The sequence below is a fragment of the Nannobrachium achirus genome, assembly GCF_963921795.1.
Source record: "Nannobrachium achirus genome assembly, chromosome: 2".
Taxonomy (NCBI): domain Eukaryota; kingdom Metazoa; phylum Chordata; class Actinopteri; order Myctophiformes; family Myctophidae; genus Nannobrachium; species Nannobrachium achirus.
Window position 1 is genome coordinate 66,007,593 of NC_137811.1, and position 23,456 is coordinate 66,031,048.

Here is a 23,456-nt window from a genome sequence, read left to right on the forward strand (position 1 = left end):
CTGTCAATAGTCTGGGATTACTTCACTTTTTGGGGTTGTAACCGGTCTGGAGCGGAAACCACAACACGTCATGTTGTAGTCCCCAAAGGACTACAATTTGCCGGAACTATCAAACCGGATTCCGTTTTAACCCAAAATGATTCCCCTGCGCTCAAGGTAGGGTGACCATATTTTCAGCCACTCAGACCGGGACGCAAAACACTGTTGCCTAAAACTGGGACCCTAAAAGCAATGCGCACGTTACCGCGCACGCGCATGCCCATTCTCTAACGTTCGTGCACGCGCACACACGCACCGCAGGGTTGCAAACAGGCAGTGAGTGATTGACAAACAGCCTCAGCGTTGAATTCAGACACGCAATGAATTTGTTCCTTTTTTCTGATTGGTTAGGTGAGCATGTTTTCATGAAAAGAACATGATAAATGTCTATGCAACCACTGAAAACAGCTACTATTATTTTAATTCTGGTGAAAACCGGGACAATTTTGCAGTGAATGTTGAAAACCGGGACATATTAGTGTTTTAGAGATATTTGTCGGGACACCGGGACACGCAGCTTGAAAACGGGACTGTCCCGGGTAAAACGGGACGTCTGGTCACCCTAGCTCAAGGACATAATTTTCGGGCCTACTGTACTCCTTGATGCTTAGTAGTTTTGCTTTTGAAAAATTCGTTTGGTATATGCATCTTTTAGTCCAACTCGTAGCAACTGGCAAGACGTAAGGCTACTCAAGATTTTTAAAAGGGATTGGGGAAACAAACGGGGGGAACCAAATCAAAGTGACGCCGCTTCTTCTAGTGGTTTCCGTGCTTTAGGCGGAAACCAAACACCCTGTAGTGAACGAACACCAGGCTTTCCCCCAGAAAGCCTGGTAGGCAAGGTTAGTCTGTCAGTCTGTCTGTCACGTCACACTTTTCCCCTACTCATATCTCCGCCACCCTTGCCCCTATCCATGCCAAACTTTGCACACACACTCCTTTGCTGCCAAACCACAACCTCTACCCCTCACATTTCTCACATGGCCCTCTTCTAGCGCACCTTGAGGCTGATTCTTGCAAAACACATTTTTTGACACTGCTCCTACAGATTTTGCCCTAAAATCACGCAAAGCGGCACACAGTATATCTAGAGTCCTGTCATCAACATGAATCTGTCCCATTTAGCGCCACCTTCAGGCCGATTTTTTAAAACACATTTTTGGACACTGCTCCTACAGATTTTGCCCTAAAATCACGCAAAGTGGTGTATACAACAACATGTGACCTGACGGTCGCTTATCTCCCGATTAGGGAGTCTTACTGGTTATAAACAGAGCTAACATAACATGTAAACAGAGCTAACATTTTGTCCTTATGGCCTACAGGGTATATCTCTTGGCAGTTAGTGCAGCCTGATTATGGATCCCACTGGGAAAGATGGATGGAAACGGCATAGAGCGCTCGTTTTCAGTTATTGTCCACGACATTCAGTTATTGTCCACGACATTGCAAGCGGCGCGAAGGCCAGCGGACCTTGGTCCTGCTCTCCGCCGGTCGCGCGAGTTACGAAGCCGTGGTGAATGCAATCGTTCTATTTATGCCCAGGCCTGGGCAAGCGCACGATAAACGCAATGATAATTGGGTTTTGATGCACCTTGCGCGGTCCAAGTGACTACAACGGAGCGCTCCCTACGTACGGTTCAGCCAATCACAAGCTTCAAAAATTAGTCCGGGGCGTGGTTATCCTTCTTTCCCAGTGGGATCCATAATCACGCGTTAGTGCATCATTCCACCTGATGCACTAATTTCTAAAACTAATGGCAACTTTATAATGATGTTTTTCATTGATGACATAAATGCACCAAAAGTCCAAAACCATAGGCCTACTAATATGGAAAGTAGGCTAATGCACTACTCACATATGCCTCTTCCTTTCCCACTCTAATTTCCTGTCTTGCACAGCTGCAGGATGTGTGTGTGTGTGTGTGTGTGTGTGTGTGTGTGTGTGTGTGTGTGTGTGTGTGTGTGTGTGTGTGTGTGTGTGTGTGTGTGTGTGTGTGCGTGCAGCTGAGAGAGGACAGGGAAAGAAAACTGGTTATTAAAGGAAGAGAGTCCTTGAAGATGTCAAACTGAGGACATTCAGATCGCATAATCATTTGGGGCCCTCAGAATATCATCCTTGTCACAAAGCACAAGTGCCAGAGGTCCCTCTGTGCAAACAGGCAGATAAATAGACTTGATTATTGAAAAGCTTTTAGAATGGATTGAAAATCTTACAGCTTTTGTGTCTTTACTGTTGTGTTCTACACAGATAAATATTTGTGTTGCCGCCTCAAATGGGTTAATTCCAAAAAGGAGATTTGTAAAACAAAACTTAAAAAAGATTGTGGTTTCCTACCTTTTCAAGGATAAAAAAACAATCAGTCATTGTCAAAAAATAAAGTTCCTTTTCCTTTTTTCCTCATCAGAGAGTCTGTTCTTGAGAGATTATTGGCTAACTAATGTCATATGGAACCTCTATAGACCCTAGATTGATGGAAGTAAGCTTGTATTTTTAAACTTTTCACCCTTTTGCACCCGTGCTGTTCTGTTGGCCAGTGACCCTTTAACCTTTGCTTTGCTTATTTAAGTATATATAGGTCAGTGGTTCTCAAAGTGAGGTCTCGGGACTCCCAGGGGGGCTCCAGGAGGTCCCCATTTAAACGATTGATAGTTAGGAACCAAATGAATCTGTAACACTCAAGAGTGTACAAATGGAACCAAATGAACCCGGTTCAAAGGGCTTCCTTTTGGGTTTAAAAAGTCTCCAGTCCCAAACCCATAAGGGCTGTGTCCTATCAGTGCTGAGCTTGTCTTTCAATTGGAGAGAATGCAATTAGTCAAACCAATAAAGCCCTAATGAACTTCATTTAAACTATGTTTGCCAATCATCCCCACTTCAGCTAATTCACCAGTGAGACTGTGAATTAGGTTAAGATATTTCTGGAGTGAAATTGATTTCTTCAGTTGTAGCAACAACAGGGAGCAACATGGAGCCCATCTTTAATGCCTAGCTGGTTATCACCAGTGATCATGTTTCCTTGCCTGACAAACAACAAAAAGATAATCTAATTACCACCTTTTATGGTAAGTATAAAGGTCAGTATGCTACCTCAGTTAACCTTACACTGGGCATGTCATCATATGACTTTATAGTTTTTTGTGAGCTTGTAGATCTGCAATTTTCACCACTTAAACTCTATATAGTTAGTTAGTTAGTTGACCGGGACTCTATGCTCGGTCCCCCTTATTCATTCCCTCTAAGCCAAATCTCTAGCTGGAAATATCCTATCTGCAAGCTCACAACACATGGTGTTGCGACACCTTGTGATTGGCTTTTTTCACCGAATAGAATAGAACAGAATAGGGACGCAGGGTTCATGTGTTTAAATCACAGAGGACATGATCTATTCAGACAGACAGCAGAGAGGAACACAGAACAGGGAGGCCCAGGAATGAAGACTGGCAGGATTTGTTCCTGTGCACAAGAATGCTATACAGACACCAAAGTTGTTAAAGTGGTGCCGGCACACAACATCATAATCGAAATGGTAGTCTTCAAGAGACAAGAACACACACTGTATACTGTATATGGTGGTGCCCGCCTGAGATATAGATAGTCATACACCCAATCACATGGATTCCACTAAACATGAGTTCTAATGTCCCTGTGCTGAGAGCTGAGAGCTATGGGACCAGGTGCTGTCTCACATTCCTGGACAATTAGGGAGGAGTTATAACTCATGAATAACCATTATACAAATGTGAGAGAATCTCAGGACTTGTTAACAATAAAAAACATACATTGACATTTGCTGGCCAATACCTTCAGATAACAGGAGGGTTCCCTCCTGTTATCTGAAGGTATTGGCCAGCAAATGTACTACATTTCATAGTTACATTTATACAGTTGTTGAAATAGAAAGAGCATATAACTATATTAATTCCAGTGAATGTTTCACACTTGACTCTGTGTCGTGAAATATATAATCTCTGGGCACATCATCACACAAATATGTTGAGTATGTCTGAGGCTACCCAACAAACAATGACTCACTTCCCTGCACCATTGTACGGATTGCTGGGGTTTCGAGCGCTTTGCTCACAATTGTTTATCCGTATTCTCCCTATCCCATGGGAGGAAGTTGAATCAGGTGGGTTCAGTCAAGTCCTCTTGATCACCCAGAGTCCCAAGAAGACAACCCGGGCTGAGGACTTCTTCAAAGTCCCCCTCCTTTCATGTTGTTTTCTTTCAATTATTGACAGTGAAGTGTTAATTAGACCCCCACAGTGACACCCAAATCTGTGCTGTTGTCACTGAGTGGTTTTGGTACACTTTACTTCACTCACAGTGTTCCATAAAAAAACAGCATAATTGCAGTCAAATTCTTGACAAACCCCAAGTAATTAGGTATATGTGAGATGCTCAGAATTGGCATGGTTTTCTGGTATAACATTAAGCTTGAACTGTGGACTGAAATACAGCTTTGATGAAGTGTCTTCAATATATACTGTATATCCACCCTCGGTTATAATTCCATAGGCCTCTCATTTATGCACAACGAGATGAGATCTGTGATTACTAGGCACAGGACATAATATGGGAGTAAAGTACAATAATCCCCTGGGCCAATGCCAAGGACATAATCTTTCCCAGTTGGTATTGAAAACTTTACCGGAAAAAGGTTGAGTTGAGTATAGGCCAGACATGGCAGACAACATTTACTGTTTTAAGAAAGGGTTCTACAAAACGTCCTGAATTGGTAAGGCTATGTTTGTATATTTGAGAAAATGTCTTGGACTTGTTTTATTTTTTGAACTTTAAAATCTGATCTATTAATATGTTAATTAAACTATAGGCTCTATACTAAAGCACATTTCATAAGCTACAAATAATGTTGTTGAAAGTATGTTGTAATATAATATAAAGAAGTATAAAATGGGTTAACAGCTATTTTATAAGAATACGCAAAACAAAGTGCCTCTTGGTAGAAATAAAATATATCTAATACACAATATAAAATAAATAATGCTGTTATTTTGGTACACAATATATTACACAATATAAAATAGATAATCTAGTTCTGTTGGTATATGAAAGAATCTATGCCAGTCTTATAACAGGTAGACTAACAGGAAAACGCTTATAACGCCTACTAGACGCTTATAACGCCTACTATAAGGTTTTCTCCATAAGCTACATATAAAGTGCTTTAATTATTGAAAAATACATTATAAAACAGTATAAATGGGTTAACTAATATAACACAATATAAAAATATAGTGAGTTTATGTTGGAATAAATGAAAAAAGAATCCATAAAGGCTGATCATCATCCTTTTATAGGCCTGAGAATTCCGAGCAGTTCAGAACTTTTTTCATGCTCACTCCCTATTAAAATGTTGGCGTCACTTCCTCAGCCTTTAAAGTTTACACTGCGCCGCATGGCGGTGTCGCGTGGTCGAGAATAGCCGATCTGCAAGCTCACAACGCGTCGCGTCCGCGACGCGTTGTGAGCATGTAGATCGGCTATTCTCGGGTGCAAGAACACCGCCGTACCACGAAGTACAATCGGGCTCCAGCCTTTTGCCCATCCCTTAGGAGGAGGAGAAAAAAAAAACGAAAATTCACGCAGAGACAGAAAACGACGTTGAGGAAAAAGAGCGAGCCGAGGAAGGGAAAAAGCCGAGTGGTGAAAGAGAAAGAGCAAAAAAGCCAGATGAACATTGGGATCTCGAGGAAGAAGGCTGCCAATAAATACCAGAGAAGAACACACTTCCAAGTAAGTTGTCCCAAAACTTTCAGTGTTTCGTAATTGTTTTTAACTTTTTTCTTTTTTTTAAGCTGTCAGTAACTTGATATTCCACCGATTATTCCTATGAGTCTCTCATTATTAGGTGTAACTAGTATTCCGTGATTCGCTTCCAAGTTGTGCAATACTGTTATGTAGGCTATGTCTTTCCACTTTCCTTTGAGTATTTGATTGATAATCGAATTGGGAATGGGTGGGAGGGAGGCAACGGGCAGAGTAGAGGGGGGGGGGGGGGGGCGTCTATGGGTAAGCAATGAGCCCCCTCCCAAACACACGCACGCGCGCGCACGCACGCACGCACGCACGCACACACACACACACACATGTGTGTACACACAAAGTAAAGTAGTGTAGGAGTAGAATAATTTGACTGGTATTTATCATAAATTGAATGAATTGTTAATTATGGAAATAGTTTTAGGTTTATGTATATAGGCTATATAGACACCAGACTTAATACACTATAATGTCTTACCTTGACACTAAAGGCCCTATGTTTACTTGATCACACATACGATAGCTAATGTGACAAGTGTGTGACAACACAGATGATACACATAACTGCATTACCTAATACTGTTCCCCACTGGGGCTTTCTTTAATAATACCAGATGACGGTCTTTTGAAGAGAAAAAAGCCTTGTCTCTTGTTTTCTCCCTTATAGACCCTCAGGGTAACAATCCAGAGAGAAGTATGTGCTTGCGTTGCATGCGCGTGTCTCACATACAAGTCCCAGCATGGTTTTCACAGCAGTATCGGAGCCACAACGCTCTCTGGTTTCTCACACTCTTGCACAACACATTGATGTTTCCATGCTGGCCTGTCTTTGCAGGACAGTTAACATATGGTTGTCAACGTCCGGCTCTGCTGCAACAGTTTTACACGGCCACTCCATTTATTTCAGTGGAATGTCAGTAGTTAATGTGCATTATATTTTAATCAGAGTACCAGAGTAGATAATTTCCTGTGTGGCTCTCAGTGGATAGAACAACACAAATACTGCAGTGTCAGGGTTAAGGGTTCCATTCCCCCCCAAGCTCACAAGACGTGCATTCATGGTCTTTAGACTCCTGTGCATTATGTTATGTTACATTACATTAATTACATTATACATTTAGTTTCCCAGGAACTTGACATAATTGGAACCATATAGAACATGGGTCTTCAACAGGGGGTCCGGGACCCCTAGGGGGTCCTCAGAGTTTGTACAGGGGGTCCTCCAAATCTTTGTGTGATAGAAACTTGTTTTTTTTATATTCACCATGAACCCTAGCGTCCATATTCTGAGAAGTGAGAACTTTAGCCAAACATAGCCGATCTACAAGCTCACAACGCCTCGCAGCGCAAGGCGTTGTGAGCTTGTAGATCGGCTATTCTTGGCAAAGAGGTTTGGTGTAAAGAGCAGACTAAGTGTAAGGTCAAGTTTATTGACGGTTCAAGTGGTTAAATATCTGAAAACACAAATTGACATGAATCCAAAATACACTGATGATTGCGCTGTCAAACGATGACACTATATAGAATCTATGAAAAGGTTGTGGGGGTCCCTGCTTCATCTCTCTCTCAACTAAGGGGTCCATGGCCTGAAAACGTTGAAGATCCCTGATCTAGAATGAGTTTGGAATCCTAGATTGAGTGTGGGGTTCTATATTGTATAAAGATCATGGAAGAAGTACAGTACAGATCAGATATAATGCATTCTTTCTACTGTACATCTGTGATCCCGTTTTGTTATTTCAGGTGTGCAAATTCAGGACAATGTCTACTGTAGACACTAGTCTGAACTTTCAGATTGCACTTTGATCTTGCTGGGGGAAATTCAGTAAACTTGGCATTGGGCCTGCAAGGCCTGCTTTGACCTTTTTAATTATAATGGGAAAACACAAAGATGTACAAATAGCTTCGTTCCCTTCTGTCATCGACTTAGGAACTCCATGTTCCAGCCAGACATGGCCCCCCTCCTTATAATATTCTGTGCTTGCATGTGTTCTATCCCTCTGTATTCCCCTTGCCCTATCAAGTACTATTTACCGTTTGTAGAAAACAGAATGTGTTTGGATCAATCAATGTGGCTTCAGGGTATCTGGTCACAGCACTATTATCAACACTCATGTGATTAAGTACAGTATTTAAAGCAAAGGAATGCAGTCCAGGGATTCAGTTTAGACTGTAATGTCAAGGACAGAAGAATATACTCTTTCTCTTTCAACTGTTACTTTGCTTACAGACCGTGTCATATCTCATGACAGCCATATGACTGACAATCTGACATCATATTGATGACAGAGTTCTGCAGTGCCCAAATATGGACACCACCAAAATTGCATCATGTCTACATTATGGCACAATCGCATACTCTCAGCCAAACACAACAGCAGGAGAATACGTGTTCGAACAGATAGACATGATCGCATAACTTACAGTATATTGAGCAACAGTCTAAACTGTGAATTGCTTATTTGCATTCCATTGCTTCACAAACGTCTCAACCAAGTGAAGTCATTGTGATCTATTGATCCAATTCAAACACATTCTATCGTACTACGTACACCATTACAATTTACTATGTCTTTTTCTCTGTTGTCATCCAGTCATGCCACTCCACAAGTCGTCCCGGGCTCCTCGCCTGGACCCGACCATGATCTCTGCCCCCCTCGGCGACTTCCGCCACACCATGCACATCGGGAGGGGAGGCGACGCCTTCGGCGACACCTCGTTCTTGTCGAGTCACGGCCCGGCAGGCCCTGACCAGAATGCTCCCGGGAACCTGCCAGGCGCCGGCATCTACTCTGAGACGACGGTCGACCACGACGGTCCAAAAGCAACAGATGACCTCGGAGACCCGGGAAGCGACACGATTCAGCACTCCGAGTCCGTGTCTTCTTTCAACATGGATCTGGACCTGGATCTGGGCCCGTCCATGCTCGGAGACATTCTGGGGGTGATGGACGGACTGGGCCTCGACTCTGACTGGACAAGCACCAACGAGGAAGAGGTGTTTACTCCCAACGGCGGTGCGGGCACGACCGAAACAAAGCAGTGCAAGACAGTGTCAGACGAGGGGTCGACGAGCGCAGAGAACGAGTTGAACGGGAACAAGCTGGTCGATGACGACGAGCCGGTCGACGGTGGAAGGATAACGGAGGAGAACGGCATCAAGCCAAAGGGGCTGCGACCCAGGGTGACGTTCAGCGACAAGAGAGAGGAGATCATTCGCCAGGCCTCTGAGGAGGAGGAAGGTCAGGGCTTTGACTTCCAGGACGACGAGGTGCTGGAGTGCGGCAGTCCGACCTCCCCGACTGTGGGGGAGGTCAAGCACAGCACTCACCCGGTCAGCAGCGGAGGAGGAGGAGGAGGCGAGGTGGAGGTGACAAATCACAAAGCGGAGGTGCCACCCAGTCCTGCCTCGTCGTCGCACAGCTCGGAATATGAAGGAGTGACGCCGCTGGACAGGAGGAGGGTTGACAGCTGTCACTCAGAGACTGACTCCGACGAGGAGGAGGAGGAAGGGGGGGATGACGGGAGAGGTTACACATTTGAGGACGAGTTTGACGATGAGATCGGCCTATAGGAAAACCTGCACGGCTCCCATGAAAACACATTTGCTGTCAAAGTGAATCTTGTATAGTATGTATAGTAGCATATTTTTCATAGAAAAGGGAGAGGAGGGTCTAACAGAGAACATTCCTGAACACAAAGCTGGACATAACAATCAAAGGTGTTTTACTAGGACTTAAATCTTCACCTTCAACCGTGTAGACAGAGTTCTTCAACTGGAAAATGCTTTACATTTTATAAGAGACGTTATAAAGTATCGCCTGTGTCAGTTTAAACAAAGCAGAACAAAAGCATAGCTTTTGTAAGCACTTTCGATTCATTTCAGGCATCTGGAAGCCTCGCTGTAGAATTGATGCTCAGTGGAAAGTTTGATTCAGGCAAATTGAATGATGCTCGTGATATTTTAAATTCAGAAGCAGTCAAGAGTTTATGCTTCATTTTAACTGCAAACAACAGGTTTAAAGTTTATTACAAAAGAGTTTTTATATATATATGTGCCTTAAAGGGAGCTGTATTATGTACTATTCATGTACTGTCCTATTCCATGTTGTCTTAAGTTTCTTTTCATATTGCATGTTTTATCTTAGTCTGGATTGGAGAATGTTTTTGTCAGTCAAAAGTGCATTTGACTAGCCTTCCAATTTTGTGACTTTCAAAGAGAGATAATGTATATAAAATAAAGATATCCTGAGTATTTTATATTACTGTGAACTAGTCACATTCTAAGTCTGTGTGCAGTCTTGAGTCTGACAAAATCAAACCCATGATCTGTCTGCCTTTATTTAGTAGACTGTTACCAAAATGACATTTCTGGGGTGGGTAGGTAAAACAGTGACCACTGACAATCTCAAAGTACAATGTCTGATTGTATATCAGAACCAAAAGTGTGCTTATTCTTGTACAAGCTTACACATGATGCCTCTTCTTGGACCAATTGAACAGACAGAGTTGATGTTCATCTCATTCAATTAGCCCTTCGCTATGCCCCTCCTAAACCCGTGCTTGCCCAATGCCACGTTTAGCGACAGGTTACTAAGGCGGGTGCCTTGGCAAGCTGCCATGGCGGCGTGCAGCAATAGCACCCAGCTGCAGACTAACCTGCCTCAAACGCACGTCTAGGAAGAAAACAATAGCCTATAGGTCTACTAAAGTCAGATTAACATACAGTACACATACACAAGTGTTACCAGTTATATTTTCTCATGAAGTGCTCCTAAATTATTCCTGTGGGTTTGTGTAGGTCAGTGCAATCCGTTCTGTTTTTGTTTCAGTGTTTGTGACACGGAAGCGAGTGGGTGGGACGTTCGCGAACGAATCGAGTCTTTTGAACGGCTCTTTGAAATGAACGATATGATTCGGTTCACAGTAGGGAGCCGTTCCTTTCTAATGAACAGTGTTGGGAAAAGTAATACATTTCTTTACTTAGGTAAACATATCTGCAATCAAGTTTGGAATGTTATTAATGTACTTGAGTAAAAGTAAAATAGTATTGGTATCAAAATGTACTTAAAGTAGCCTACCAATATTAGAACGTAGGCCTACTCATTATGCAGAATGTCCTGTTTCACAGGTTTTCCAATGAGTAAAATGTAGAAAAATCATTTGCAAATAGCTGATCTACAAGCTCACAATGCATTGCAACGTGACACATTGTGAGCTTGTAGATCACCTATTTTCAAATGCCAGAAATGTATCCAATGGCAAAAATGTATAGGCCTATTTGGGTGGAAGTGATTTACAATCATAATCAAAATCTACAAAGTAACCAGTAACTAAAATGAGGCAGTCTTTTGAACGGCTCTTTGAAAGGAACGGATCTCAGAGATCCGGTTCACTTCAGAGAACCATAAATCCCATCTCTATCTAGCAGCCAGACTTGCGGTACAGCGATGCGCGCCGCCATGGCAGCTTGCCAAGTCAGCTGCGTTAGTAACCTGTTGCTAACTTGGCATTGGACAAGGACGGCTTTAGGAGGGGCATAGCGAAGGGCTAATTGATCCTGTTGGTAATGCTGGCAACTGGGAGTGTATTTCTATGCTGGAGAAAGGTGCCTTTTCCTACATGTTATATTGTGGGTTTGTGGGGTAAAGAAACAAAATGAATAAAACACAACTGAGAATAGATCTGATTTGCCTGGTTTGTCTTTATTTTTGTCAAAAAGCATACAACCTCACAGGACAACATTGCCCACTTTCAACCTGACATTTTAGGATTTAGCATGTCAAAAATGTAAAATAAATTTCAAAAATAGGGTGACCCAACAGGGGAATGATTAGGTCGATTATCGCATGGGCTCTAATGCCTTATAAGTCCCCGTTTCGATTCCTGACTGCACGAGTCCATGTGCTGCATAACACTCCCCTGCGGAGTTGCAAAAGTAAGCTTAAGAAATTACTTACAGCCTTAAATTTCCAATCTACAAGCTCAAAGCATTGCAATGCTTTGCCTTGTGATCTGTACATTTGACTGTATATTTTCACTATTGGTCATACAAAACAAAACAGTGCTTTAAATAGCGTAGCATTAGCAAGACAATAAACGTATCGTTAATGGGCACACAGATTTCTTCTGCTTTCTTTGTCTTTGCTTTCCAGGATTCGCTCCATCACTCTTGCTCTTAATAGGGATTCATTTGTTAAAGGGAAACAACAATTGTAAACCAGAATTCTTATTCTATTGTGAGGATGTCGTGAAACTATTTTCTACACGAAACAAATTTTACATTAGTAAAGTAAGCAGTAGCACCATTCCCACTGGGCACGATCTGTCTTAAAGTTGTACCATGTAACTTTTTTTATAAAACAAATCTTAAAATTGTCCTAACTGTTAAATCGCTAAAGTTTTAGAACACCCACTCCGTTATTTTCAGCTTCTGAAGCCTTCTCTTTATATGTTTTCTATGATCCTGGCCGTGGACCGGATTTCGCGCCAAAATGACGTAATCTGCATCATCTGTATACGTTGTGTATACGTTGCCCAATCACATCGCCGATCATGCACACATGGTACACTACCGGCCAATCACAGCTTATCTGCTCTGGTCTCCAGGAAGCGCCTCCGCTTGGCTACAGTGTTTACCATGGTGAAGGATTTTAACCTCTTAATCCACAAATCCTGGCCAGACAATTACGTTCTACCATGCGTTCTACCCCTCCACGGATTACTATCGGTCGCGGTGGTTTGCGGCGCCGCTCCGGTGGTCCGCGGCGGTGGTCCGCGACGACTCCGGACGAAAAACTTCCGAAAAAAGCAATACCGCTACTGACCACTAGTTGAACTTACACAGTATAGCTTTAACTATATTCTATATCGTTCATCATTGTATTTCTTTTTTTAATAGTTGGTCTGAACTACTTGGCTTAGAACGATTATTAAAACTATATTTTTATAGTTATAGTGCTCAGTGTGAATGGCCCTTTAAGCGTACAATCTATAAACAAGTGCCATCTAGGGGGCCTTTGGAATTGCTCCAGGTTTTTAAACCAGCTTTTCAGCCCTGCTCAAAAACTATGTACCCCGTGGCTAAGACATAACCCAGAAAATCAACTGAACTGTTGAAGTGTTTAAATTGACCAAGATTCTTATCTGTAAAGTTTTGTCGACAGTCAGTGACTGACTAAACATAAGCTCCAATATGATCTGTACAATATGCCTCTTGGACACATCATCAAGCATGTACGTTACATACATGCACATCTCTCTTTTGCACGTCTCTCACACACACACACACACACACACACACACACACACACACACACACACACACACACACACACACACACACACACACACACACACACACACACACACACACACACACACACACACACACACACACAGTAAGCTAATACAAGAGCAACACCTTAATTTGCTGGCATGAATTCAAAATCACTTTCACTCTGCCACACTCACACGCTACACTGATACGAACTCACACTGACTCACACACACACTACACAGATATCGTCCTGAACAAGTTGAATCCTGACAGGGCTGTGGAGACCAGGACGCCCGGTAGCTGTGGATGCCAGTGGATCTCCTTGACCTCCGACTGACCCTGGTGCAGGAACAGCAACTGCGGGGGCAGGTTCTTCACCGCTTCTGCCCTGGCGCCCACGTCACATGACTCCACGGAGAGATCCCATAGGCTGACGACATCGTCGGCGGCCGAGGCGGCGAACACGCTGGAATCCACGGGGTTCCACTCCACCGATGTGACGGGGCCGCTGTGCTGCTTGAAGCTGGCCACGGGATGTCCCGACTAAACATAGAACAAACACACACAACGAACATCCTTATTTACAAAGTGTATAAAGTAAAATCTTCTGTGTAAGTTATATTCAAGAGCAGGGGTCTTCAACAGGGCGTCTGGGACCCCTAGGGGGTCCTCAGAGATACTACAGGGGGTCCTCTAATGTTTGTGTGATAGAAACCTTTTTTCTCCTTCCTTTTTTATATTAACCACTTGAACCCTAGCGTCCGTCCATATTGGATAGATAGATACCTTCATTATCCCAAGGGGGAAATTAAGTCACCCAGAGGCGGCACAGCAGATAAGGTTACAGGACAGTAAGAAAAAGAAAAAGGACTGTTGTGTACAGCTGAGCGACAAAAAACAATCAAGAAAGAAGAATCAATACAGGAGAATCAACCACAGAGCAATTAAGTTAAAAAATAAAATAAACAATAAAATAGTAGTACTAACATATCTATAATGGATTGCAATTTTAAGGGACTTTTCTAAGCATATTGCAAACTCAAAGAACTTACAAAGTTCCATTCTCCAATTGGAGAACTTTAGCCAAAAATAGCAGATCTACAATCTCACAACGCCTCGTAGCGCGAGGCGTTGTGAGCTTGTAGATCGGCTATTTTCGGCAAAGAGTTTTGATGTAGAGGGGACTTAGACATAGCAGACTAAGTACAGAGTGAAAGGTCAAGTTTATTAAGTATTGATGGTTCGAGTGGTTAAATATTTTAAAACACAAATTGACATGAATCCAAAATACACTGATGATTGTGCTGCCAAACAATTAAACTATATGTGGGGGTCCCCGCTTCATCTCTCTCTCAACTAAGGGGTCCTTTGCCTGAAAACGTTGAAGACCCCTGGTATAAAGTAAAATCCTCTCCAAGTTATATTCAAGAGTGTAACAAGACGGGGTCTAACCGGAGTGGCTTCTATGTGGATCTCAGACTTCAGTTATCTACAATTTATCATTGGATTATTATTCCATATTTGGGCAAGGTTTCAGCCCGATCCGAGCCACAATGACGTCCAGACTCAAATTGATTCAATTAGATATTTCAAAAAAATATAAAACATATGTGGCGCTCAATCCGCTCATACTGTAAGTCCAGTGGTTTGCAAGAGTAGCCTGACAGACTCGCAGAAAGACAGACCCATTTCCTGACAGCTTGCCTCCTACAGAGCCATGCTGTAAAAACCTGTGCCCACTTTTTTGCAAATAACCTAACAACACCCTTTTCAGTTAAAATGTGAAATGTCATGCGTCTCGATTGACAGTACATTAAACAGGAGGATGCAAAGAGGCTCAATTCACACAATGTTTTACTAAGAAATGACAAATGAAAACTTCTAATATACTGTAGTATAGCTTTTAAGCATCATTCAATATTTTTTGAATGACCCCAGATAAACCTAAATCAAGCTGAAATCACTCGGCACTAGTACTTTATTGTGATATTTTGTAATACCACTGAACCAAATCACTTTCAACATTATACTTTGAACACAAATGAATGAAATGGACCAACAGCTTGTACAAAAAACACCCATAGTTACAGTCATTATTGTTAATAGTCTGTAGATTTACTTGCACTTGTGATAGTTCTATCCCTTAGGACCTACAGTATGAAATTACCTCAAATAAGCCACATGGAGTTTCACTCTACGCTGACACATTTAAGCTTTAAACGGATGACTGATAAACCGACTGGGACAATATCTTCTCCATCTTTTTTTGCTGCGTGCAGAGAGAGAGGCCATGATTATCTGGGACTGGCTTTCTAAAACTCTGCAACCTTCTGCACTTCATGATTATCATGCTTTCATGGCAAGTGAAGATAGAAACAGGGGACCTGTGTGTTTGTGGTAATCCAAAACCACTGAGTAACAGGGACAAGAAAGATAGATATGAGATTAGATAGTGGTGTAGACATCTGTTTAACAACTCTGGGTCAGGAGCAGAATGTTGGGAGGTGGGTGCAGTGGAGTCTCCTCAAACCTTTGTTCCAAATATCTTCTGCAGGAGTCTAGCCTGTCTATGAGAAGGTCAGTCTGTGTGCCCGGAGCCAGTCTTGCAAACCAGCCACTGGGCCAAAGTACCTACAGTAAATTCTCTTTCACATACCGTATGTTTTATACCTTTTGAAATATTTAACTTCATAAAGAAAGTCAATGGTGCTTTTACCTTAAACTGCCGAAGGTCCCAGACTTTTAGGATGCCATCGTCACCTCCCGACAGTATGAACGGTTCACTCCGGTTCCAGCTGATGACGTTGACATCCGAGGAATGTGCCTCATTGGCCGAAAGCATGGAGTTGGGCGGGGCACGGATGTCCCAGATACGGATTGATTGATCCACTGAACAGGATGCAAAGACCTGGGAGAGAAGGCAAAACACCATAGCTTTTCACTTGGCTATCCTAAACAAGGAACTGAACAGCAATATGTGGATGAGATTCCACATATTGGAATCATCTGGTTTTAGTGCATTTAATGCCATCTAAACCAATCGTCACTTTTCCTCTGACTGGAAAAGCAGACAACAAGCTCTTGGGAGTCTCTCATACAGTACCTAGAGTAGACCAGTCGCACAGCAAGTCAACAACTAGACTACATCAAAGTAGTGATTGACATGCTCATGATGGTACTCCCGGGTAGGGGAAAAGTTCAGTTACGCTAAGTGGACTTGTGCTGCCTTAGAGTGTCTGGCCTGGGACTGGGAGGTTGGGGTCGAATCCCTGGACGAGTTATACCAATGGCGTCATGTCCAAGAGGAATACTTGTACATCAAGCTGCCTCACACAAATAAAACAAGAGATAGGCTCCTGATCTTTTGGTCACATGGCACAGGAACTGTTGGTTTCCAAGGCACTTTACCTTAAGGGGTACAGTGGGGATTATAGCCAGAGATATTTGAACTGGGTGGAGCACACCAGGACCATGGGTAAAGGATTTAGTTATCTACCAAAGGAAGTTGGCAACAGTGCCATCTGATGGCAACTGCCATTACTGGAAGCCAGATCCATTGCTATAATATAAATCAGAGAGCAGCACCACACCGCTGCATCTGGAGCGTACGTACCGTGGGTTCTGTACGCGACCACTGCAGGTCCTCCACAGATTTGGTGTGCGAGCTGAATGGCCGCTGGTCAATCTTCCAGGCCGTCCCTCCCTCCTGCGGCTCCCACACGTGAATGTTCTTCTTGCAGTCGCCGCTGACCAGACGGCCTGTTGCACACAACGATGGAGTAAAGCATTTCAGCCTCGTCTCAACCCGACTCAACAGTCACATTTTATTTTTTACCAAATGCCTCTATATCGATAGTGATATTTTTTGTACTCCCCCCCCCCCCCCTCCCCCAGTTTAAAAGACCAAAGGACGCCGACTGGTTTCGACTCAAAAGGGTCTTCCTCAGGTTGTGGTTAAATGGACCAGGAATGTGCTTGAGTTCACCGAGTTTGCCTAATAAGTTTCCTTACATCTATGCCTTGTTATTGACTACATGAAAACCTCTTTACCAGCTGGACTGGAGTTGTCACCTTTTGAACTCTTAACCGAGAGCACTCGGGTTGTCTTTGTTCTTAGAGCTACAGGTGTCAGCGTGACAGAGCTGCATGTGTTTAGGGCATTTGTATAGTGAACCAAAATGTACACTTTACCAAGTTAGCAATGTATGAGATATCTAGAGCGCATTACAAAGCCAGAGACGTCAGTTCATAGACCACCAATATTTCAATAGTAATGTCATGAATGTTGGCCTAGTTAGTATATGGACAGGAGCATAGTGTCCAGGCCATAGATCTGTGAACCTACAGTGTATAGCAGCATTTCCCACTAAAAACACTAAGATTGTATTGAAAACAGAACCAATAAAAAAAGGTTTCATTGCTATATCAATAAATAGGAACTTAAAATATAATGTGTTTGTTTACTTGATCCAAGCCTGAACACGATTGATTGATAATTCAACATGCATGAGCCGCCAACGCTTTCAGAGTTTGAAGTGGACCCCTGGACCCATAAAATGTTGGGAACTGCAAGCACTAAATGCACTGGAATCAATCAATGAATTTCACATTTCACTTTCAATGTAGCGCCCCAAACCCACTTACCAGGTACTTTGGGTGACCAGTCAATCGCAAAGCCTTCCGTCATGTGACCCGAGAAGCTGAAGAGGGGAATGGCCTCCTTCTGCTGTTTGATGAAGGCTGCCATGGCGACAGAGCTGTGGACCGCCTGAACCTGAGATCGTAGGTCAAAGATCTCCACCTGACCCTTCTCTGACCAGACCGCAGCCAAAGCCTGGTCTTCACGCTGTGTCACCTGAATGCAAAGAAATGCTTTTATGAATGAAGGCTCCATGAATAATATACACATACTGTAATGCCGTGTCCACACTGGCAGCTGCAAAGCTACAGGCTAGTCATTTCTGTCAGCCAGTTCTCCAGTTCTGTTCTTTTTAACGCCAGGCTTTATATTTTCCCATATATCTTTTCTTGCTCATTGGACGCATGTTGATCACCACTTCAACAGCGACAGATGTGCCGTGTCTAGCGGCAGGCCAGAGTGAACGCAGCATAAGGATCTACTCTACAGTATGTCTAATTTGTCTATAGCAGTGGTTCGGACCCGTTAAGTATCCATTTGGTTCCCAACTGTAAATCATTTAGTCACGAGGATGAAACTAGCTGGCCACTGCCACAGACACCAACAACTCCCAGCCAAAAAGCTTGTACTGTGGGAACCACGGGCATCGCTCGAGAGCACGTCCCACACCTACTTATGTGGACCTACTAAAGAAAGATGCTGGTGCAGAAAGCACAAATGAGCTGGCCAGATGTATGGAGAACCCAGATGACTGGAGACGCCGGTGGAGGGCTCGTCTGAGGCCGACGTAGAGAGATTTAGTTGGGGACTCCCTGGATCCCCAACTTAAAGAATCACTGGTCTATAGAATTATCCTGCACCGTTTTATAGTGTAGCTGAAAGTAGAGTTCTCAAATTCTGCCCGAACCCGACCGACATTTAGGGTAGGGTAGGGCCTAACATGTATGCTAATTAGTAGGGCCGGGTAGGGCCTCTGGCTCAATGAAAAAAGAAAACATTTTTTATTATTATTTTATTACTATTACTCTGTTATAGACCCAACCATACCCGACCCGACCCGACGTTTTCAGGCCGGGTAGGGCCTAAAATGTATGCTAACTAGTAGGGCCGGGTAGGGCCTCGAGCCTGCCCAGTTGGGGCCCACTTAGGGCCGGGCCTTAATTTTCAGGCCCGTTGAGAACTCTTGCTGAAAGCTGAAATTAATTACATTAATTGTGGGTGTGTTTCATTTAGGCCTTCCTTTGTACAGCTCCTGTACAGCTGTACAGTTAACTTCATGCTGGTACACAGAAAGGACTAAACGAAACACATCCACAAATAACGATATTACCTCTGGCTGTGTTTACCTGCCAAAATGTCTGCTGTGAAAAGGTTCCATGGTATGGACATCATTCACCGACCTATCCTATGTATCTGTAACCTGACTTGCGTCAGATGGTGGCAGTAGTGCGTAGGCTACCGCCCTACTTTACCATCTGAGATCGCTCGTAAAGCCCCGGGCCGGACCAATCAGCGGCAGCTACGGGCGGGCTCTGAGCGGCTCTGAGCAGCTCTGAGCCAATAGAGTCTGATTGCAGACCACGTGGATGCAGACAAGCCAAAATGAGTGGTTGGAGTTGGCACTCCCAGACTGTGATAGAGAGACGGCCACATCCAATCACCTGCTAAAGAATTTGAAAAAATGGCCCACCCCTTACATCGAGTCTGCCTGAGAGGTCCCAGATGATGGTAAAGCAGAGCGGTATGCAGCCAGGCATACACACTGCTGCCATTATCTGGCGCAGTCAGGTTAATGTATCTGTATTCTCGAGCACAACTAAGCAAACACAGACAGGGATGTAGAAGCGAGGTGTGAACTTGAGGCCGGCCACATACTCGGACTCTGTTGATTCCTCCATAGTGAGGCATCATGGCCAGCTCCATCTGCGGCTTCTTCTCCTCGTCTTCATCCTCACTCTCTTCTTCACTACTCTCATCATCATCCTCATCTTTTTGCTCCTTTTCCACCTGCGTTCCATGGAGGTTGCGCATACGCATGACAATAAGTCTGAGAGAGGGAGAGAGAAAAGAGCGGAGCAAGTACAGCTTAGATCGGAGAAAGGCTCAAGATAAGATAAAACTGCATACATTAAACTGTCTGTATTAATCCCTGAGGTGACATTTGGTAAGCTCAGACGCAAGGCAGGTACAGCTGCGAATGGAAAGGTCAACAAAATGGGAAAAGAAACTTCTGAAACAAAAATAAAGATCTGTCAACCACTTAAAACGTATATACTTGGTGTACACCCACAATAGGGATACCAGGTTGAAAGTGGTTAAATTCAAATGACGAAAACAATATATTCTGATAAAATAATGTCCTTACAAGTTTTAGTGCAACATTTCATATCAATTTCTTACGCTCATGAAGCTTTTCTAGAATTTCACCCACCCTTTCACACCTGTAAAGTTGAATTGGAAACTCTTTCCAAGCAACCTCTTGAGTTTTTCAATGGTGTTTGCTATAATAATGGTTTAAAAACAGCCTACCGACTACCCTACAACATGTAACGGGATATCTACTGCATGTCAAATCTTGTAGCTTACCTATTACTGAGAGCAGAGTCAGCTTGAGTGCCAGCACAGAGAATCATTGACAAGGGAAACTGCTCTCTGCCGTCTCCGTTTGCATCTCTCATTATATCAAAGCTCAAACAGGGAGAACCTAATGAGGGATAAACATAACAAACAAACAGCATTATGATTTCCTGGTGACACTGATTGGTGCAATGCCCACACATTGAATCCATCTTCTGCATTTAGCCAATTTAGCCATTTGTAACTCAGAGGGTACACATTTTTTTAACCAAATTTGGTTAAATCTTTACACTTTCAGAGTTAAAGTAACAATCAGGATTTTACTGCTTAGTGTTATGCCTAGTACAGGTATTGGGACCCCCAGGTGGTCCCTAGCTAAATGGTGGATAGTTAAACTTCACCATTAATTATCACATGTACAAGTAAAGGTATCCGGTCTACTCGCCAACAAACCTTTTCGCCCCGATTCTTTTCCGCCAACCTCGGCTCACACTGACCACTCCGTGGGACGGTTCTAGTATTCTTGTATTTGTTTTACGGAGGATAAGGTTAGATATAACTTTAGGGTTAAGCATAGCTTTACTCAGTAAAACGGTGCCAAAACCTAACCCTATTCAATAGGGTTAGGTTTTGGCACCGTTTTACTGAGGTTAAGATTGGGAATAGGGTTAGGTTTTGGCACCGTTTTACTGAGGTTAAGATTGGGAATAGGGTTAGGTTTTGGCACCGTTTTACTGAGGTTAAGATTGGGAATAGGGTTAGGTTTTGGCACCGTTTTACTGAGGTTAAGATTGGGAATTATTCCCAATCTTAACCTCAGTAAAACGGTGCCAAAACCTAACCCTATTCTTTAGGGTTAGGTTTTTAGGGTAACGTCATTAATTCGGGTATGAATGACGCCATATCATAGTTTAGACAGAGCTGAACCGAAATAAATTAGGCTCAAAAGTGGAGTATGAATCAACCCTAACAGTTGAAATATGTTTTTAAGTACTTCAGTAAGAGTTAAATCTCATGGTTAATTTAACAACATGTACTGTAACTCCTAGAGGTTAAAAATGTAATAAATGTGGTATATTAACCAATTCTAACAAATGTAACAGGTCATTTGGTTACATTTGTTACAAGCTATTAATTTTCTCAATGAATTGAGTACAAATCCAATTAGCACCTTTTAATTGAACTGTAAGGTCCTGTGCTTTTCTTTTCTTATCCGAACTGCCAATTAAAGTAACCAATCATCTCTCTACTACTACTCCATTGAGATTTAGACTGGTAAACAAGTAGTACTGCCTGAAGCTAAATTGGAACAGTCTCCTTTCCTTGTGCCCACTCTTCCCAAAAAAGACGGTGCCCAGATTTCCCTAGTGCCCACCTTTCCTGTATTCCTCCCAGTCACAATAAGGGAACGGCCCATCCTGACAACTAAAGCAAAGCAATGGCTAACACATAACCAGTATAGTTATACTCTAGTCTAGTTAGGCTTATTTACACTTAATCATGTGTATGCAATGACATAAATCATGTCTTGGTGTTCATCAATGTGCATTATTGTCCCGTCCAAAAAATACACAAATAAAGTGAAGCAAAGGCTTTAAAGCTCAAGAGTAAATAAGATAAAAATGTGGTCTCTCATGCAGGAGACTTCGAACCCCGAGAAAGATATGAAACTGATGGGGGATTTTACTGTGTGGCATTATTGACATATTTGTTTATGTATCATCAGACTCTACGTCTACTAGGGTCTTTTTTGACCCTTCTAAAAGTCTGTAACTTTGACAGTGTACAAATGCAACCAAATGGACCCCGTGTACAAATACAACCATATGGACCCCGTTAGGGTCCATTTGGTTGCATTTGTACACTGTCAGAGATAAGGGGAGACCTTCAAATTTCAAAGTTTGAGAACCAGTGAGCTACAAATAGCTTCAATTGATTGATTGGAGAATTTATTAGAAGTTTGCATAGGAAAGAGTACAGTTTCATGAGCGAGATTTCCCCAGTACAAATCACTGGTACAAGGTCAACTAAAGGGAGATCCTAGTAGTAATCTTTTCTGCTTATTTACACAGGAACCACTTTATGTATCTCATACAACATTGAAAGACAGACGGATTGAAATATTTGTTTGTATCAGACTCTACTATGGTCCTTTATGGGGGGGTCTAAATTGACCCTTCCAAGTCTGTAACTTTGACAGTGTACAAATGGAACCGAACGGGTCCATTTGTACACTGTCAAAGTTAAGGGGAGACCTTCAAACGTTTTCTATTCCTATTTTCTAAAGTTTTCTTATTTATTATTATTTATTTACTATTTTGGCTATTTACATAGGAACCACTTTATGTATCTCATATAACATTGAAAGACAGATTTACATCTGTTTATGTATCAGACTACATCCTCTATTAGGATTAGGGTCCTTTATGGGGGGTCTAAATTGACCCCGAGTCTGTAACTTTGACAGTGTACAAATGGAACCAAATGGACCTTAACGGGTCCATTTGGTAGTGAGCAGTGAGCTACACAGCAGCTTCCACTCGCCTGTTTGGCACTCATGGTACATGCGGTAGGCAGACTGGTCCATCTCCAGCTCCTCTCCGGGCCTCAGCGCCTGCACGCCGGGTACATAAACCAACGGGTCCCGCTGCTCCTTGGTCTTCTGCTTCACATCCATGCCGTCCTCATCGCTGCTGCTGCTGCCGCCGTCCTCCATGTCGTCCACTTCGTCCATCTCCTCCTCGCCGTGCTGCTCGCCAAACGTGTTTTCCTTGGACGCAGACATCTTGAAAACAGCTGCACACACACAGCTTGCTTTGGCTACTTCTGGTGCGGAGGTTCCACGTGGTGTAAACGTCATTTTGATCCCATAGCTGCTCTGTCAGTCTCAGAAGGTGGCGCTGTGATTGGTCGCAGTTTATGTATCTGTGGCGGTGATTGGCTGATGGGTTGTTGTCTGTCTAGAGTGCGTTTGCCTGGTTAATAAACCCGAATAAACCAGACCGAACACAACACCACCCCCTGGCGGTAGTGGTGTTGTAGAGATTCCATTTCCTCAAACAGCTTCAAGGGTTGGTTGGCCAATCAGTGGTTTGGGGCAAACGTATAATTTGATATAGGTGAACATTGTATAT

The 23,456-nt window shown here is 43.1% G+C and overlaps 2 protein-coding genes across 2 annotated transcripts; one reads left to right on the plus strand and one right to left on the minus strand.

Annotated features, from left to right (window-relative positions):
- Window positions 1–5,644: 5,644 nt before the first annotated feature.
- On the plus strand, window positions 5,645–11,443 carry cdc42ep5 (CDC42 effector protein (Rho GTPase binding) 5). Its single transcript, XM_080746470.1, has 2 exons — window positions 5,645–5,800; window positions 8,422–11,443. Exon 2 carries the CDS (start codon window positions 8,424–8,426, stop codon window positions 9,399–9,401), a length of 978 nt encoding a protein of 325 aa, XP_080602596.1. The 5' UTR covers window positions 5,645–5,800; window positions 8,422–8,423; the 3' UTR covers window positions 9,402–11,443.
- Window positions 11,444–11,537: 94 nt separating this feature from the next.
- Window positions 11,538–23,131, minus strand: grwd1 (glutamate-rich WD repeat containing 1). The gene is made up of 7 exons (XM_080746800.1): window positions 22,867–23,131; window positions 20,332–20,449; window positions 19,621–19,792; window positions 17,751–17,961; window positions 16,720–16,865; window positions 15,823–16,014; window positions 11,538–13,649 (listed from the first exon to the last, which is right to left on the minus strand). The coding sequence occupies exons 1-7, from the start codon at window positions 23,105–23,107 to the stop codon at window positions 13,341–13,343; spliced, it is 1,389 nt and encodes a 462-aa protein (XP_080602926.1). The 5' UTR covers window positions 23,108–23,131; the 3' UTR covers window positions 11,538–13,340.
- Window positions 23,132–23,456: the final 325 nt, after the last annotated feature.